Genomic DNA, 18,571 nt, shown 5'->3' with positions numbered 1-18,571 from the left:
GGCTTGAGGTTCGCAAGGTGTCCTCTGACTAGTCACTTTCTCTATGCCTGAACTTGCTTGCATCGAGCGAGTATTTGCCCATATTAACAACTCAATCCTTGCAGACTGAAAACTGGCATTTCAGGAAGAAAAGATTCTAGCCTAGTCTTAGATCAAGATGGGTAGCCGTTGTTAGTCTGTCTGCAGCCGCAGAACAGAGTTTGAGTCCAGTGGCGCTTTTAAGACCAACAAAGTTTAATTCTGGCCTGGGTGTCAGCTTTCTTGTACACACCTGACTTTGTTGGTCTTAAAGGTGCCACTGGACTCAAACTTTGTTCTATTGCATCAAACCAACACGGCTGCCCACCTGTAGCAGTAGAAAAGAGCAAGAGACCAGTAGTACCTTAAAGGCTAACAACATTTGTGGAAGGGGAGGAGCTTTCGTGAAGAAGTGAGCACTGATTCACGGAAACTCACAACCTGCCACAAATTTTGTTAAGTCTAGCCCAGTCTTCTCTCCCTGACGTGTTAGTTTTCTATGTATAAAGAACTAATGTGGTTTATAGCACCATGCTAAGTAGAGTTGTTTGTTACAGCTTTCTAAGATCACTGAAGTCAATGGGTTTGGAAGGGTGTGACTCTGCTTAAGGTGGCACTGTTAAGGGCCCAGATTCAAATCCCCACAGCTCACTGGGCAGTCTTTGGGTCGATTGTTTTCTCCCCACTTCACTTACAGCACTTCTGTGAGGATTAAAAGGGAGGGAGGGGAAACCCTGTTGTTGTTGTTCAGTCGCACAGTCGAGTCCGACTCTTCGCGACCCCATGGACCAGATCACGCCAGGCCTTCCTGTCTTCCGCCGTCCTCTGAAGTTTGCTCAATTTCATGTTCGTTGCATCTATGACACTGTCTAACCACCTCATCCTTTGCCGCCCATCCCCGTCTTCTTTGACCTTCAATCTTTCCCAGCATCAGGGTCTTCTCCAGTGATTGCTCCCTTCTCATTTGGTGGCCAAAGTATTTGAGCTTCAGTTTCATTATCTGGAAAAGGAGTACGACAAGGAAACCCTGTACACAGCCATTAATGTCTTTGAAGCAAAGGAAAAAAATAAATAAATTCCTCATCCGCTCCACAGTTTGCTTTATTGACGATTGGGAACAGTGACCACAGTTCTATCAAGATCAGCATTCATGTCAGGGGAAAGTTGCCCCCAAAGCCCAAAACAATCCCTTGGGATTTCAAAAGGGGGGAACTTTGCAAAAATAAGGGGACTAGTCAGAAGGAAGTTAAAAGGCAGAATTAAGAGAGTCAGATCCCTCCAGGGCGCCTGGAAATTATTTAAAACGACACTAATTGAAGCCCAGATACAATATATGCTCCTCAAGTCCAGAAAGGTACCACCGAGTCTAAAAAGACGCCTGCATGGTTTGTGGCAGCTAAGCTGTGAGCTAGAGAGCCCCCAGTTCAAATCTTCCCTTTGAAATGAACTCACAAGGTGGGCCTTGGGCGTCTCTCCCAGTCTCAGCACCCTTCTCTCCAGCAACACCGAAAGAACAGTGGGGTCCATCTCACAGGCCCGTCACAGGGACGGCAACGAGATAATGTAAGCAAAGGGCTACACGAAAGCATTGCTACTATTAAATGTACCCCCCCACACACATTTTCCAAAGTGTGTTGCTGCTGCTAGAGGCACTTACGAAAGAGCTGCTAAGCCCTATCGTGTTTCAACACTTTCACTGTAAATGTTCGCTGGCCTGGTGTCCAATTTTCCAGGCCTGTCTCATGTTTGATTATATATTGCCCAGACGCTGATGCGGTGGTCTTTGGAGGCCGCTGCCATCAGTCTTTCCCTGGACTGACTGTGGTCCGAGAAGGCCACGCAATGGACCGTTGCCGTGTGGTAGTCCAGGACGGCTAACGGCCTTAGCTTCTTCCAGCCAAAGATCCGGATGCGGTAATCCCAGCCGGCGGTGGCCAAAATCTTCTTGTCGGGTCGGAGGGCCACGTCAGCGATCCCAGGGTTGGTGAGCTGGCATGTCTGCTGCATCTGAGAAGAAAATGGGATAAGATGCTGAATGCGGCAATCTGGGGGATGATTAGATCTTGCAGCTGGAGAAGAAAGATGGGGAAAAAAACGTTCCTGATAAAGTTGCTGTCACGTATGGAAAAAATATGCCAGCAAACCAAACAAGATAATATCTACTGCCATTCTTCCCTGTCCCCGGCTGCTTTCTCATTCTTTCAGGATACAAGCCTGGGGTACAGGGCAGCCCCACATGATGACGATGAAGAAGAAGAAGAGGAGGAGGAGGAGGAGATTGGATTTATACCCCGCCCTTCACTGGAAGTCTCAGAGCGGCTTACAAACTCCTTTCCCTTCCCCTCCCCACAACAGACACCCTGTGAGGTAGGTGGGGCTGAGAGAGCTCTCTCAAGAACTGCTCTTTCAAGGACAGCTCTGACAGAGCTATGGCTTGCCCAAGGTCATCCAGCAGCTGCAAGTGGAGGAGTGGGGAATCAAACCCGGTTCTCCCAGATTAGAGTCCGCACCCTTACCCACTACACCAAACTGGCTCTCATGTTCACTGAACAAGTGGAGAGTAGGGTTGCCAACTCCAGGTGGGACCTGGAGATCTTCCGCTTTTACAAGACTCCAGAAAATATTCCCTGTGGAGAAAATGGCTGATTTGAGGGTGAATCCTATGGCCCTGTACCGCCCTGAGCCTGCTCTGTGGGGAGGGGAGGGTAAAAATCTGACAATAAATAAAAATAAAAATACATGCGGCGGTCCCACCCCTCCCCAAATGCCCTCTTCAGGCTCCATCCTCAAAATCTCCCAGTATTTCCCAACCCAGAGTTGGCAACCTTGGTGGGGAGGGAGAGTCACTGCGTTGGCCTCCCCTGCTGTGGGGGCAACTGCGTGGAGGAAGCGGCCACACAAACTGTCCCTCCCTGCGATCAGCTGATCACAGGGAGGGAGGGTTGGTCTTAGCGGCCACTTCCTCCTCCAAGAGGACCCTGCCTACCTTCACTGCCACCAGCTTCCTTGCGGCCATTGCTCGAAGAAACCTTCATGTACCATGACTGACGGGAAGCTTTCTTTGGTGGCGCTCCCACATCCCATCACCGTAAAGGCCTGAAGCCAATGAGGCTGGGAGCACGTATTTTGGACAGAATGTCTTGCCTTTAGTCTCGGCCCCAAATTTTCTGCCCAAGGAGGGGCTTTCCCTTTCAAAACTAACTGAGAGGCTGTAACTCTTCTTTTACCCACAGAAACTGTTAGTACCTTTTAAAAAAAAACAACCCGGTCTATATTTACCCCCCTTTCTAGGATAACAGAATTCCAGCACGGGAAGAGTTAGTGTGCCCCTTTCTCCCCTGTGCGGTCTTGATCCAAAGAAAGGCTGCACACGCCTGACATTCACATTTAAGAGACACCAGAAGACTCTCTGTCTTATCAAGTTTGACCCTTAGTCTGTCTCACAACTGGGCCGGCTGTGGATGCCACTGGGAAGTTAAATGGAAGACATACGGTTGACATGGAGAAAGCCCAGTTGGACTGCCTCTATGGGGAAAGGGGCACATGGCTGGTTTCTCCTTCCTTGCGCACAGATGGGAAAGTCATTCGGATCGGCAGACTATAAGAGTCACGTCCAGTTTGACAGGCCAAAGCGTTACAAAAGGAAAGCCACGACTGGCTTTTGAGGGGGTGAGCTATAAGTCTTAACATGTGCGATGCTCATCTTTCTTTTCTTTTCTTTTTTTTAAATGTATATGCATTTAAAATGTTTTGTCTCGGGGGAGGAAGCAGACTTAAAAATTAAAACAAAATATAAATAAATGCAAAACATTACTTCAACAGGCACCCAGCTGCTCCAAAGCACAGAGCTGAAACAAAAAAATTATAAATATCCAGAATTGGCAAAGGTACTTTGGCATTCTTTAGACATAATGGGAACCCCGATGGGAGTCCCTTTCTCAAAACATTCTAAAACTATTTTTATTTTACTTACTTATTCTGGAAAGATATATCTCGCCTTTCTATCAGTAAAGCTCCCCTAAGGCGGCTTACAAAATGTATATACACACATAACAAATCTAAGATGACGACAACCAAAAGCATCGAAACACTAGCCGACCACTGCAGTGGAAAGCAGCACTTAAAAAAAAGGCACTTAAAAAAAGTGATGCTCTGTATTCTTGGTGCTTGAGGGGGGGGGCAACAGTGGGAGGGCTTCTAGTGTCCTGGCCCCACTGCTGGACCTCCTGATGACACCTGGTATTTTTAGCCACTGTGTGACAGAGTGTTGGACTAGATGGGCCTTTGGCCTGATCCAACACTGGCTTCTCTTATGTTCTTAGAAGTAGAAATAAAATTAGTTAAAAGCCTGAAGCCCACAACCTACAATAAAATCAGGAGCAACACCCAAATGTACTGATTAACACACCAAAAAGACAGAGGGGCTGCGCGACCGAGAAGGGTGGCAAATGGGCCTAAACCGATTTCACCTCCCTCTGAGATGGAACAGCCAGAGCTCTTGGGAAGAACAGAGTGGCCATGTGGGGTGCACGTGGGGACAGGTGGCCTTTTAAGATACCACACTGTTCTTCGAGTGCGTGAGGCAAAGGGTTAATATGTGTTGCTCGCTTAACTTTAGGGAGGGACCGTATGTGAATGTAATTGGAAGATTAATTGTTCACTGTTTGAAGTGTTAGAATTGTTAAAAATTGAAAAAAAAATAAAAAAAACATAAAAAAAGGGAGGGACCGTGGCTCAATGGTAGAGCATCTGCTTGGAATGCAGAAGGTCCCAGGTTTGATCCTCAACATCTCCAGTGAAAAAGGATCTAGTGGTGACGTGAAAGGTCTGTGCCTGAGAGACCTGGTACAGCCACCGTCAGTTTGCATGGACAATACTGGCCGTGATGGACCGAGGGTTCTGATTCAGTATAAGGCCGCTTTGTGTGGGCATTAACTTGTAGGCGGCTTTCTCTTCCTTTCACTCACCATGCATCAGAAAGCTGGTGTCTGCTGGCGGCGGCTTTCTGTGCAGTAAAACACACCTGCAGCTCTTTAGCACCTGGGCCAAACCATGACTGTTCAGCCACCCGAGGAACCCTCTGGCATGCAAACGCTCCACCTAAACCATTACCCGTTAAACGGCATCATCTCAGCCTAGCCAGTTCCTTCGCTCCCTGACACGGGCGGCCTCCCCATCAGTCTTGGAAGTGACCGATGAAGGCTCCGGCGAACCTCGTGGGGATCAGAGGGGCTGGCTTCCCCGGCTCTTCACTTGCACACTGGAACGGTGCCACCCAAAACAGAGTTGCTGTGCCGCTCTTGCGTCATGTCTTTGGATACTCGGTTGCCGTGCCGGAGCTGTTGAAACTCTTCGGAGTAAAAATAACGTGCCACTGAGTGGTTTTTCAAACACCATCATTACCTCAGGAACATGGAATGTCAAGGGAAAGCCCCATCTGGTTTGGATTATTAATCCAGTAGGGGAGAGGGTGGAGGAGGACAACTTCATGTATTTGTGTCTTTGAGTGGTTTTTAGTGCTTTCATTGGGGAGACAACGGACCAGGGAGGGCTGCCATGAGGAAAGTGGTCCCGAGCCAATGTTATACAAAGAAAGAAAGAAAGAACGAAAAAAGGACAGGGACCATTCAGGACAACCATACCTAAGGGCTGTTATTATCAAGACACCAGCCACCATCAAGTACAATAAGCAAGGTCACTGAACTTTGGAAAGGGCTCAAAATGAGAATATCCCTAGCTCACGATATGCGCCACTGTGTTGTGAGTCAGGCTACTTTGCCCTCAGATTCTTACTTGGTTTTTAAGCAAAACTGAGATACGTTACAAGCAATGCTCCCTCTAAGCTGTGGAGTCCTGTGATTCAAATATTTTACTTTGTGAGCTACTGGCATTAAAGTTGTGAGCGAGTGATTTGGCTGCTGCATAAATTAGTTTGTTCAGGAGCCATCCTTCCTGAGCTGAGACAAAAATGTGTGAGCCAGAGGCTAAAAAACTGTGAGCTAGCTCACACTAACTCAGCTTAGAGGGAACACTGGTTACGAGTGTGACAGGGACCTATTGGTCACCAGCAAGACCATCGTACAGAGGTCAGGAAGCAGGCAGTCATCTCCCTCAAATGCAGCTGGTTCAGAAAACAAACATATGGTCTATTCTCCTAAGTCTGCACTATTTCAGGGAGAGGGGTCACATATATGAGAGGCAAAAACTGAGAACCAGTTTGGTGTAGTGGTGAAGTGCGCGGACTCTAACCTGGGAGAACTGGGTTTGATTCCCCACTCCTCCACTTGCACCTGGCTAGATGACCTTGGGCAAGCCATAGTTCTGATAAGAGCTGTTCTTGAAAAAGAACAGTTTCTGTCAGAGCTCTCAGCCCTGCCTGCCTCACAGGGTGTCTGTTGTGGGGAGGGGAAGGGAAAGGAGTTTGTAAGCCGCTCTGAGACACCTTTGGGTAGTGAAGGGTGGGGTATAAATCCAATCTCTTCTTCTTCTTGGCTTGTGCAAAGAGTTAATCATGGAGAAGGCTAGGCTACAGCGCTTCTTCCTGGCAGGCTCACTTTCCACCTGCAGGGAGCTTTTCACATGAGGGGAATATTTGACACGGCAGCCCTCTGTCCAGAACATTTGATTCAGTGCCATGGAGTCCGATTGACTTCACTAGAAGTGATTCTTTCAAAAGCGTGCACAGGACTAGAGTCTTAACTGTGATTAAAAATGTAAATTACGTTAGTTTATCCACACTGCAGACTGGCACTATCTAGGCACTGTGGAAATGACAGAAATACAGAGGGCTCTCACCTTCTTATGTATTTTACCAACAACCCATGTGCGGCTTCTTTGACACTGCAAGAACTGCCCCTAATGAAGTACCACTTAACCTCTTGGGACTGATGCTTTTAAAATCGATGGATAGATTACAGAGTGAGAATTACCATCTGGTGTCATTATCTTCACAACCACCACCAAGTGCAATTAGCTCAGGAGCTGTTTTAATGAAGCAGCTGTTTTGGTCAACTGAAACAGTATATATACACCATTCTTCAGGGCCTTTTTTCTCTGTTTTGGTCAACTGAAACAGTATATATACCATTCAGGGCCTTTTTTCTGGCGGAACGCGCTGGAACAGAGTTCCGGAACCGGCAACATTATTTTAAAAATGTCTAAAAGTTCGTGAGTTCTCAGTATACGGATCGAAAACTTCACATCGCTCTTGAGAGTTCCGGCTCCTCTTTTTCCAAAAAAAAAAGGGGGGGGGGCGGAGAAGGTCCTGCCCTTCTTTCATATTAATAAGCCCCCTTTCCTATTACAGCCTGGTCTGTCCAAAGAACTTCAACCCAAGACTCAAATTTCAGACCAAAGATCCAAAGCCCATTAGAATGGTTTAAAAATTTTAACTGGGTGACCCCAAGATGGCTCAGTGTAGGAGGAAAACAAAAGTATTAGGCACTTATTATTGTAGTCCTGGTGAGAGACTGGAAAGTCTGGAACTTTTCAGCCAAGAAAAAGAAATGGCTAAAGGGAGGTTTATAAAATTATGCCTGGGGGTCTCCCTCTCACATAATACTAGAACTCAGGGGCACTCAATTAAGTTGTTGGGAAACAGGTTCAGGACAAATAACATCGTCATCAATAACAATGATTATCATCATATGGTAGTGTGTGTAGTACAGCCAGGAGATCCTAGGATTGTCTGGCAGCCAGAAGCTCTTTTAGTGTTATACACCACAAGGTGGCAAGCTAGACTTGTTTTTAAGGGAAGAGACGTTTCAGAGGTGGTTTGCCATTGCCTACCCCTCCATCACGACCCTGGTATTCCTTGGAAGTTGCCCATCCAAATACTAGCCGAGGCCAACCCTGCTTATCTTCCGAGATCTGATGGGATTGGGCTAGCTTGGCTATATAGGTCAGGGCAGACAAAAGGAAAGACTTCTTTACTTTTAATTTTTTTTTATAAGAAATACTTTTTTTTCTTAATATGTAATTAAACTGTGGAATTCACTGCCAGTGGAGATAGTGATGGCCATAAGCATAGATGGCTTTAATAGGGGGTTAGACAGATTCATGGAGGAGAGGTCCATCAATGGCTACGCGCCCTGGTGAAAGGAGCCTCCAGTGCTGGCCTAGATGGACCAGTGGTCTGATCTAGCAGGCTCTACTAATGTTCTTAATGTTACAAGGGAAGAGTTACTGCTTCCCTACTATGCTTCTAAAGGAGCCACTTTAGGTGAATGTACAAGTTGGGACATTAACCTCTTCTTCATTTAAAGCAATATGTAGTCCATTCTGTGAGTTTCAACAGAAGAAGAAGAAGAGATTGGATTTATCCCCCACCCTTGGCTACCCAAAGGAGTCTCAGAGCGGCTTACCATCTCCTTTCCCTCCCCCTCCCCACAACAGACAGGTGGGGCTGAGAAAGCTCTTTTGAGAACTGCTCATGAGAGAACAGCTCTGACAGAACTTGTGACTGACCCAAGGTCAGACCAGCAGCTACATGTAGAGGAGTGGGGAATCAAACCCGGTTCTCCCAGATTAGAGTCTGCGCTCCTAACCACTACACCAAATTGGCTCTTTAAAAACAAAGCTTATTTTTTGTATAAGTAATACGCAATAATACAGAACATAGATCCCATATTTATCTATCACATTTTAGTTGCCATTCCAAACAGAGGTGCTTAAGGCAATGGAGAAACTATAGAAACTGATAGTAATGAAACACTTTAAAATCCCAGTAAAATCTATCCTTTAAATACCAGAGTGCACTAAATAAGTAACCAATTAACATTAAAAACAATGCCTGGCTCAGTCCTTACTTGGAAACAAGTAATCTTTAGCTGATGGTGGAAAAGTGCAAGGCATAAACACATTAAGGAATTCCCTACTATGTTATATATATGCTAAAAAAGGGGGGAAAGGTGAAAGGTAGAATGATGCCAATGATCATAAAATTATGATGCCAAGAATTCTATGAAACTGGAGACAAAGAGGCAAGGGGGGGGGGGATGAAAAGCTTTAAATTCTCAGGATGTTTGTTCATATATCAAGGCCTGTCAAGTGTCCAGCATCAGAAAGCAGCAGTTTCGCAGGAAGAATGAAATGCTGATCAATGCAGTTAGTCAATTAACTGCTGTTTGCTGCTATCTTCCAAAAATGGTGACATGCACATGAAAATTAAATTCAAAGATAGTCCCCAAGTTTATGGTATGCTTCTAATGTGACCTTGAGAATTAGAAAAGAATCCTCCCCATAATGTGTGGAATGACTTTGGATTGCAAAAGGCACATCTTACCACGTGCAGCAGGCCCAAAGCTTAATTTATAGTTTTGGGGACACAGATATTCCCAGAAGTTAGTAAAATCTCAAGATTAGCGATAAAATACAGATCTAAAACTTGCTTTGCTGAATTTATTTACAGTTGAGTTACACAGTGCAATCCTAAACAGAACTGCACCTTTCTAAGTTCTTAGTAGATTGTAATTCTGTTTAGGATTCCACTGCCAGTGTGGTAAACGACATCCTGGTAATAGTCGACTGGCTGGTTCCAGTATGAATGAGGAAAGATGCAAAAACAGACCCTTCTCAAGCAAGGCAGATGGTTCTACATAATCAGACTCCCTGGGTATTTAGTAAAAGTATTTGTAAATTCATCAAGAGAAAAAAAGATCTTCAAAGACCAGACTGATGAGGACTAAATATGCCCTAGAAAGTATGAAATGTTGAGGGCAGCCAAGCATCAGCTAAAGAAAAGGGGAGGGGGGAATCAGCTTGCTTCAAGCCCCTCAGTACTTAAGAGAACCCCTGGAAGGGAAGACCTTGGGGATGAAAGGTGGGATTTCCAAACTGTGGATTCCTAAAATTCCTCATGGCCCACCAAGTGATTACATTTCTAATAGCAGCCTCAGTGGAGATTGCTAAGTGATGGGAGCCTATAGCTTCCCTTGTATCAACAATTATGGAAACTTGCTCTAATACAGAAATGTTGGTTATTGTAGCATCTTTATTATCTGACACTGTTTGAATTGAAATATTTGCTCTCCTTTTTTCCTATGCCCTCTGTTCTGTGTGGTAGTTATTCTACTGAATATGCTTTATTACTGCTTGTCACTGTAGAAAAATGGATGTCTGTGTGTCTATACCTTTCCCTTTGCTCGAATTCAATACTGATGTTTAAAATCCAGAATCAAATTTCTAAACAAGGGATTGTATCACCACACAGATTGCATTTTTCAAAACTATAAGTCCCATTTTCCTAACGTAAGATCCTGAAAGCTAGAGTACATACCTGGGAGAGAAAGAGAAAGCTTTAATGTCATATGATCGGCACACCTATTATCATAACGTATCCAACAACAAAGTCACACTATTTAGAAATATAAGCTAGGGATTGAGTACTATAAGATCTAAAGTAGAGTCTTGCAGGTTCAAAAGCATACGCACCTATAGCCAGCCTCTCCTGGATCACAGCCAGTCTGTGATTAATCAGCACGGGATCTGCAACAACTGCACTTCATGACTAAATATTTTTTCAGTCTATCGAAATAGTTTAGTGCAAAACAGAACAAATGGCACAGAGAGGGCAACGGCACTGACCTCTAGGTCCTGCTGCTCATTTTGCCTCCAGACGCACAGCATCTTCTCAGACGAGCCCGACACCCCCTTGGCCTTCTCCGAGTCAAAGTCAAGGGCCATGATTGGCTCCTGATGACATGCGAGTCGACTCAGGCTTTTCCCCACTGACAAATTCCACAGAACCAGTGACCCATCCTCGTAGCCAGCCAGAAGGGAAGGAGACGAACCAACGCTAGGCTGATGGGAAAACACAGTATGGACAATGAGAACAGTTTGTGCCAGAAGGGATGGACCAGTGCTGGGCTGATGGAAAAAACACAGTATGGGCAATGAGAACAGTTTGTGCGACACCCGCCGAATGGGTCCAAGCTTGCCGAGCCAATCTAGGGTGCATGCAAGACTCCAAAAGGCACAACTGTAGATCAGTGCCTGGTGCTCCCAACCCCTTCTCACTCCAGTGAATATCCAAAAGGGCTATCATACTCAAAAGCCTGTTTTGATATGTAGGCTGGTTTTCAGGGAAGGAAAAGGCTACTGGAAAGATTATACCTGCACAATTAAAACATTCTAACGCTGACCGTCTCAAGATCTCAGTATGTTTATTCACAGTCTGGGTTTTGGTTATCCGGCGTTACATGTAACGGTGAAGTGGGTAGCTCATGGCAAGCTCAAACGCAGCAATACCATGTTGCTCAGGCATGCAGAAAAATATATCTTCATAAATTAACCAGAAAGGAAGCCAGCGGAAAAACCCAAGGCAGCCTGGTGAGGACTGAGCATGCACCAGAAGACATGGCATCAATGTTCCCCCTAAGCTGTAGAGTCTTGTGAGCAAAAATTCTACTTTGTGAGCTACTGGCATTAAGGTTGTGAGCGAGCAATTTGGTTACTGCATAAATTAGTATGCACTGGAGCCATCCTTCTTGAGCTAGGACAAAAATGTGTGAGCCGGAGGCTAAAAAACTGTGAGCTAGCTCACACTAACTCAGCTTAGAGGGAACACTGCATGGCATGTTGAGAGCAGTTGAGAATTGAAGGTGGGGCGAAGCAGAGGGGGTGGGGAATGACCTGCAAGCCCCTTACAAAATGGGAAGACTTGAATGGGGAAAAGAGTCCAAATCCCCCCACCCCCACCCTTAGTCTTTTTGTGATTTCCCCCAGCTAGTTCCAAGTAATAGTGAGGCTCATAGTCAAGTCACTGGTAAGGGAGAGGTTTCTGCACACTCCGTGGAATCTTCAGGCATGCTTGAAAGAACACTGCCTCCCCCTGCAACAGTCTGATGAGGCACCTAGCAAGCTTTAGAGGAAGAAAATGTTGAGAATAAGTTAAGTATCAGTTACAGGAGGAATAAAAACTAAAATAGGAGGGACACGGAAACTGGCCTGCTCAAGCTTCTTAGAGCTTATGTCCTGCAGGGGAATATTTTGTGATTTTATGAATTCGTAACTGTAACTGTAAATGAATTCTCTGTTTACTTGTTTTATACAGTTTTTGCAAGCCGCCATGAGATTGCCTTGCAGAGAGGGTGGGATATAAGTCAAATAAGTAAATAAATAAATATTTGGGTAGGGAAATTTCCCCATTGTCGCCCCCGCCCATACCCACATACCCATAACCATGCTTGACCCTGCAGCTTGTTAGCTTCTCTCATTCATAACATATTCCCTTTCCCCCCTTAAGATAACAAAATGCTCAAGATAAGCATCTTTCCGAATACCATTTAAGACTCTCCCCCCCACACTCAAAAAAGTTAAAAAAAGCTTCTGAGTTAGGTCCCAAAGAGTTAACAGGTCCAAGTCCGACTGTAACCAATTGAGAGATATTTTGATTAATGATGTCACAGGCCAAAGGGCATGACACCCTGGGCAGTCACCTAATTTATTTAAGCCTCTGAAATAACTCAAAGAAAGGAACTTTACTGGATTACATGTCACACTTAAAGGGAAATATTCGTCTTTGTGCGGCAAAAGAATAATGACCCCGTAAATCGGAAGGCTGGTGATCGAATGAAGACTCCAAGCCCTAATAAAAGAAAATTAAAAAACACACGCCTGTTAACACCAGTTATGGTTTTCAAAAAGGGAGAAAAGCCAGCCAACTTGGCCCCAGACTCTACTGCGCTTCAACAGCAGAGCACGCTCATCGTTATGGCCGTGGTTTCCAAATGTATTTCTTATTAATCTTGTAAAGATTCTAGAACAAGATTTTAAAAAATATAAGCTTTTTGAGCTCTGTTACTTGTTGCTCCGGATAATCCCGCACCTCATTTTCCTCCGTAACTCTTTCAGACTAATCTCACATTCACATTGCTAAACTATACATTTTAGCGGCAGTTACAGTAACAGAAAAAAGAAGTGAGGTTCCTGCTGGTGAGAACTTTCCTTGGGAAAGAAAACAGCCTTGCTTGAGCACTTGCTTTTAAGCTCGGCTGCCCCTCCTCTATCGGGCCCAAGGTCCATGTTCTCCCCTGTGTATAACTAGCCTTGGGAAAATGCCCACTGTTGGAACTAGTCAACAGATGGAATGACAGGCTGGGGACAGCATGGAACTGAATCAGAAGTAGTCTGCCTGACAAGGATACAAGCTCATGCTGTGGAGTCCTGTGAGCGAAACATTCTACTTTGTGAGCTATCAGCATTAAAGTTGTGAGCAGGCAGGTGATTTGGCTACTGCATAAATTAGTTTGGTCTGGACTGGCGCCATCCTTCCTGAGCTAAGACAAAAATGTGTGAGCCGGAGGATAAGAAACTGTGAGCTAGCTCACACTAACTCAGCTTAGAGGGAACACTGGATACAAGCTCATGCTTTAGGAGCGGAATTGCCCCAAGTTCAGACCCAGGGCTAGGAAATCCTTTAAGAACATAAGAGAAGCCATGATGAATCAGGCCAGTGGCCTATCCAGTCCAACAGTCTGTGTCACACAGTGGCCAAACCCCCGTGCCATCAGGAGGTCCACTAGTGGGGCCAGAACTCCAGAAGCCCTCCCACTGTTGCCCCCCCAAGCACCAAGAATACAGAGCATCACTTGCCCCAGACAGAGTGTCCCATCTATACCTTGTGGCTAATAGCCAGTGATGGACATCTGCTCCGTATGTATATCCAATCCCTTCTTGAAGCTATCTGTGCTTGTAGCCACCACCACTTCTAGCAGCAGTTAATTCCACATGTTAATTACTCTTTGGGCGAAGAAGTATGTTAATTACTCTTTGGCTGAGATCATGGAGAGTAGCAGACATAGCCAACATTGAGCAAGATGGACCAACGGTCGGACTCAGCACAAACATGTGCATTGGTCCATCTAAAGCAGTGTTGTTTGCTCTGATTGGCAGTTGTTCCACAAGGTCTCCAGCAGAAGCTCCCCATGGTTTCAAGACTGCATCGAATGGACCAATGAACTTGCTTGTTTGGGAAGGGCCAGTGAATTAGCCTGTGTTCTTGACACTGGACTTTATGGGTGTCAAACTTTAGACTACTGTTCATATAACGATTGCGCTGTGTTACTGTTATACTTTACATTATTTTCTGTGAGAGAAACAAAACTTCCGTTCATAGAACTTGTATGGATGGAAGTTTCGTCAGTTTAAGGGAACTTTTCAGATTTAACCTGCTGTCCTTGTTAGACACTTAAGGAGTACTTCTTCAAAATCTGGTCAGATTGGATATATACACACAGTCTTCTAAAAGTAGCATACTCTCCTGTTATAGCTACGTAGGAGGGGCCTGATTTACATAAACGAGAACCATCTTTCCTTAATTTTCCCACCAGGCAAGGAGCTGTGTTGTGCAATGGTGAAAGGGAAAAAAAAATTTTTTTTTAAACAGGGATTCATGTAGAAACTGGAAACGCAGTAAGCACTTTATATAAACTGCAGTAAGACGTGACATCTGCCAAGTTGACGGCGACTCTCCTCCTTTTTTGACAGTCTTCCAAATGACTTTGTATACATGATAAAGTGTTAATTAAAAGAGTACTTTTCACAAAACAAAGATATGATTAAGATTGCTCCAGTCAAGAAGAGGCAGCTGTTGGTTCCCTGGCGGTGCTGCTGCGAGGTTAGGCGTGAGTGACTGAAGCGGTGAGACCAAGAAGCAGCAACGGGTGAAAGCCGGAATAGAGAGTCATGAGGGAGGAGGAGGAAGAGGAAGGCCGGGCACCATGGGAACTGACCCTTTGTGGTATAGCCTCCCTCATACTGCTTCTGATAGAGAAACGACAAACAGGGCGAACAATGTGGTTCTTTCTATGCTAGGGCAGGCCTGTAGCCAGGATTTTGTGGCTTGTGGGGCATTTTTTTTTTCTGGTGGGGCTGAAGTTCTCAGTGCAGAAAGAAAAGCCATTGAGCCAAAAGAAAGCTGTTACCAGGGTAGATCTCTAAATTGCAAGCTGTCAACCACTGACGATGACAGTTCTCAGCTGCTGCAAGTTAATCACTTCTGCCAGCCTAAGCAACAATTCCGATAATGAGCCGGCAGGTGGGGGTGATGACTTCCATAGTCAAGAAAGCTAACACTTAGGCAGGAAAGCTCTCTTAAAGGAGACCAGTTTGTTGACACGGAGTTAGAAGGGATCCTAGAGGTCACCTACTCCAACCCTCTTGCTCAGTGCAGGAATTAGTCAACTACAGCACCCCACTCTGCTTAAAGGAGCACACTCCTTTAAAAAAAATGTTTTTAAATGACTGAAAAAAGCATTTACAGGAGAAATTCTTGTGAGGCCGCGCCTTTAAGAATGGGGGCAGAGCCCCCAAAAGCCCCACTGTCGCTACGGGCCTGTGCCAGGCTCACCTCCTTAGGAAGCGGCCAACTTTCAAGTAGGAAGTAACCACCTCACCTACCAAACCTGTGGAGATTGCCCATTAGACATTAGCGGAGTGGTGTGTAGGGCTATATTGTCAGGAAACAGCTCCCAAGCAACTGTCTGAATGTCTGAATCAGTCTGCCCAGGACATCATGTAGGTTGTGATCCTCAGACGTCTCCAGACAAGGCCCACCTACACGGTTCTCCCGTTTATCCTCATTACGATCCTATGGAATAGGCTAAGAGGCAGCAAGGAGCCCAAGGTCAACCAACGAAGTTCATGGCCAGAGCTCTGTTAGACACTCTAGTTGCTCCACCACCACACTAGCCTCCAAAACAGGTCCCAGTGCTAAGAGTAGGGAAAATAACAGAACAGGAACTCTGATCTGAAACAGGTGGGGGAGGGGTACTTCCTTCCCCTGCTCTGCTGGGGATTTCTCTAGACTACTGCTCACACCACCAGAAGAGGAAAGACTCACATTCCATGCAATCATTTTTTTAAAAAAGGGGGGACAAACAAGGCATGGTGACTGAGGGGAACCTCCCCATTCAGAGGCACTAAACCCCTGAATCCCAGAGCCAGGAGGCAACATCAGGGGATGGCCTCAGCCTCTATGCCCTGTAGTTGGACATCCAGAGGAACTGGCTGGGCCACTGTGTGAGACAAGACGCTGGACTAGATGGACCACTGGTCTAATCCAGCCGGGCTCTTCTTGTGTTCAGATAAATATATATATGTATATAACCATCAACAAACTTTGCACCCCAGGCCAAGAACATCTAGGAATATAAGAAACAAATACCACTCTGTGATACTACGGATTACATGGTTTTTGAGCTCAAAGAATATTTTGACATTTGTCTGTTATGTTCTTACAAGGCCTGTGAAAGAGTATTTTGTTAATTGTATGTTTTAGTTATCATAGTTCCAGCCTGTCACTCCCTTTGGCAGGTTCGCACAGTCACTACATGCAGATGGCTTAATCGCTGGCATCTCCCCGTTAAAGCATCTCAGAGAACAGCAAGGACAGACTCCTCTCCGCTTATTGGTTTATTTCATTTATTCCCCATCTTCCTCCCCAATGGGGACCCGAAGTGTCTTACGTCATTCTCCTCCATTTTATCTTCACAACCACCCTGTGAGGTAGGCCAGGCTGAGTGGGAGCAACTGGCCCAACATCACCTGGCAAGCTTCCATGGCACGAGTGGGGATCTGAACTTGGATCTCCCAGATACTAGTAATCCTGGACAGCCACTGCCATTCACAGTAGACAATACTGAAGTAGATGGATGGACCGGTGGTTCAGCTTCTCGTTTCTTCAGCAGTGCCGTGATGAATGCCTAGACCTCGGAACGTTAAATCAATCAGACTGTCATCAGTTGGATGGTGTGCAAAGACGATCCAACATTAATCTTCAGTGCGTCTGACTCACTTTCTTCTCAACGGATGAAGAAGGTGCACACAAACACGGCCACGCTACGCTTTGCAGGGAACGTTGGCAAAACACCCCGTATTATCTGGAAAGCTCTGGCAGTGAGGCCAAGGATGTTCTCGTTTCCCTCCCACCCGTAATGAGATAATTACTTGATTGCCTTTGACAATCTATCAACAAGACCCGGACTGAGGAATGATTCATGCGCTCCGTATTTTTTTTAAAAAAAATGAATCAGAGGGGAAGCATTTCCAAATTAGCAAGCTCCCGTTGGCTTACCTGCCACAGTTTCAGACACAGGGGCACGCCCAGTTTGGCATCGGCCTCTGGCTTCAAGGTACAGACTGATGTCTTGGATGGCAGCTCCAAAACCCGAACCTGACATTAAAATAAACAAGTTTGGTTGACCAGGTGCCAGAGAGACGCTTGAGTCTTTTGAGGTTATTTGCAAAAAAGGCTGGTACAAGCATTTTCGTTGATCAGAAGGGGATGGAGAGAGGTCAACATGAACAATCTCAGGAAGGTTTAAGTGCTAAGTAAAGGAGTCCCGCAGTACCTTAAAGAGTAACAGATTTGCATTAACCTGCATAGACTCGGGTCCGTCTCACTGGATGCATGAAGCAGACGCTGGCTGCTGCATTTCATTTATTTATGCATAAGTGTGTGAATGTGTGTGTGTGTACAAAATACACACACATATACACAAACAGAGACATAGTAACTGCTGGGCCCCAAGAGATTGTGAAACTGAAGGGATATCGTCTGTGGCAGTTCTGCACAAAGCCCCAATGGCACACATCTATTCATTCTTTGGAAAGAATTGTATCACACGTTTCCTGCACATGAAGCGGCTCATCCCCTCAACCACACACACAGTCAACTACAATAAAACAATCAGAACAGAGAGCAACAACCCAATATCAATAAAAGCATTTGACCAGCAAGGATTTAAATGGCACTTCAGTGTCAGTCCGATCTCGGTCCGAATCCAAGGCAAACTATCCCAAAGAAAAAGAAATGCAAGAAAGCAAAGTGGCTGTCTAATGAGGCTTTACAAATAGCAGAGGAAAGAAGGAAAGCACAAGGCAAAGGTGAAAAGGAAAGATTTACCCAACTGAATGCAGATTTCCAGAGAACAGCAAGGAGAGATAAGGAGGCTTTTCTGAATGAACAATGCAAAGTAATAGAGGAAAACAATAGAATGGGAAGGACTAGAGATCTCTTCAAGAAAATTGGAGAAATCAAGGGATCGTTCCATGCAAAGCTGGCCATGATGAAGGATAAAAATGGTAGGGACCTAACAGAAGCAGAAGAGATTAGGAAAAGATGGCAAGAATACACAGAACTATACAAAAAGAACCTCAATGTCCTTGACAACCATGACAGTGTAATCACTGACCTTGAGCCAGACATCCTGGAATGCGAAGTCAAATGGGCCTTAGAAAGCATTACTAACAACAAAGCTAGTGGAGGTGATGGTATCCCAGCTGAGCTATTCAAAGTCCTAAAAGATGATGCTGTTAAAGTGCTGCACTCAATTTGCCAGCAAATTCGGAAAACACAACAGTGGCCACAGGATTGTGATTGGAAAAGGTCAGTATACATTCCAATCCCAAAGAAGGGCAATGCCAAGGAATGTTCAAACTATTGCATAATTGCACTCATTTCACGCTCTAGCAAGGTCATGCTAAAGATCCTACAACCTAGGCTTCAGCAGTACGTGGAAAGAGAACTGCCAGAAGTACAAGCTGGGTTTCG

General features: G+C 45.4%; 1 protein-coding gene across 3 annotated transcripts in view; it reads right to left on the bottom strand.

The window, feature by feature from the left end:
- Positions 1-1,176: 1,176 nt before the first annotated feature.
- GNB1L (guanine nucleotide binding protein (G protein), beta polypeptide 1-like) overlaps positions 1,177-18,571 on the bottom strand; it is a 79,630-nt gene continuing 62,235 nt past the window's right edge. For all 3 annotated transcript variants that reach the window (XM_015410118.1, XM_015410117.1, XM_015410119.1), the window contains 3 exons: positions 17,093-17,191; positions 10,603-10,818; positions 1,177-2,025 (listed from right to left, as the gene is read on the bottom strand). In XM_015410118.1, coding sequence (XP_015265604.1) covers positions 1,759-2,025; positions 10,603-10,818; positions 17,093-17,191 — 582 coding nt within the window. In that variant the 3' untranslated portion in view covers positions 1,177-1,758. The remainder of the gene's footprint in view (positions 2,026-10,602; positions 10,819-17,092; positions 17,192-18,571) is intronic.

The sequence above is a fragment of the Gekko japonicus genome, unplaced genomic scaffold, assembly GCF_001447785.1.
Source record: "Gekko japonicus isolate JY-2015 unplaced genomic scaffold, Gekko_japonicus_V1.1 scaffold490, whole genome shotgun sequence".
In the NCBI taxonomy this organism is placed as follows: Eukaryota; Metazoa; Chordata; class Lepidosauria; order Squamata; family Gekkonidae; genus Gekko; species Gekko japonicus.
This window is presented reverse-complemented; position numbering and strand designations above follow the sequence as displayed.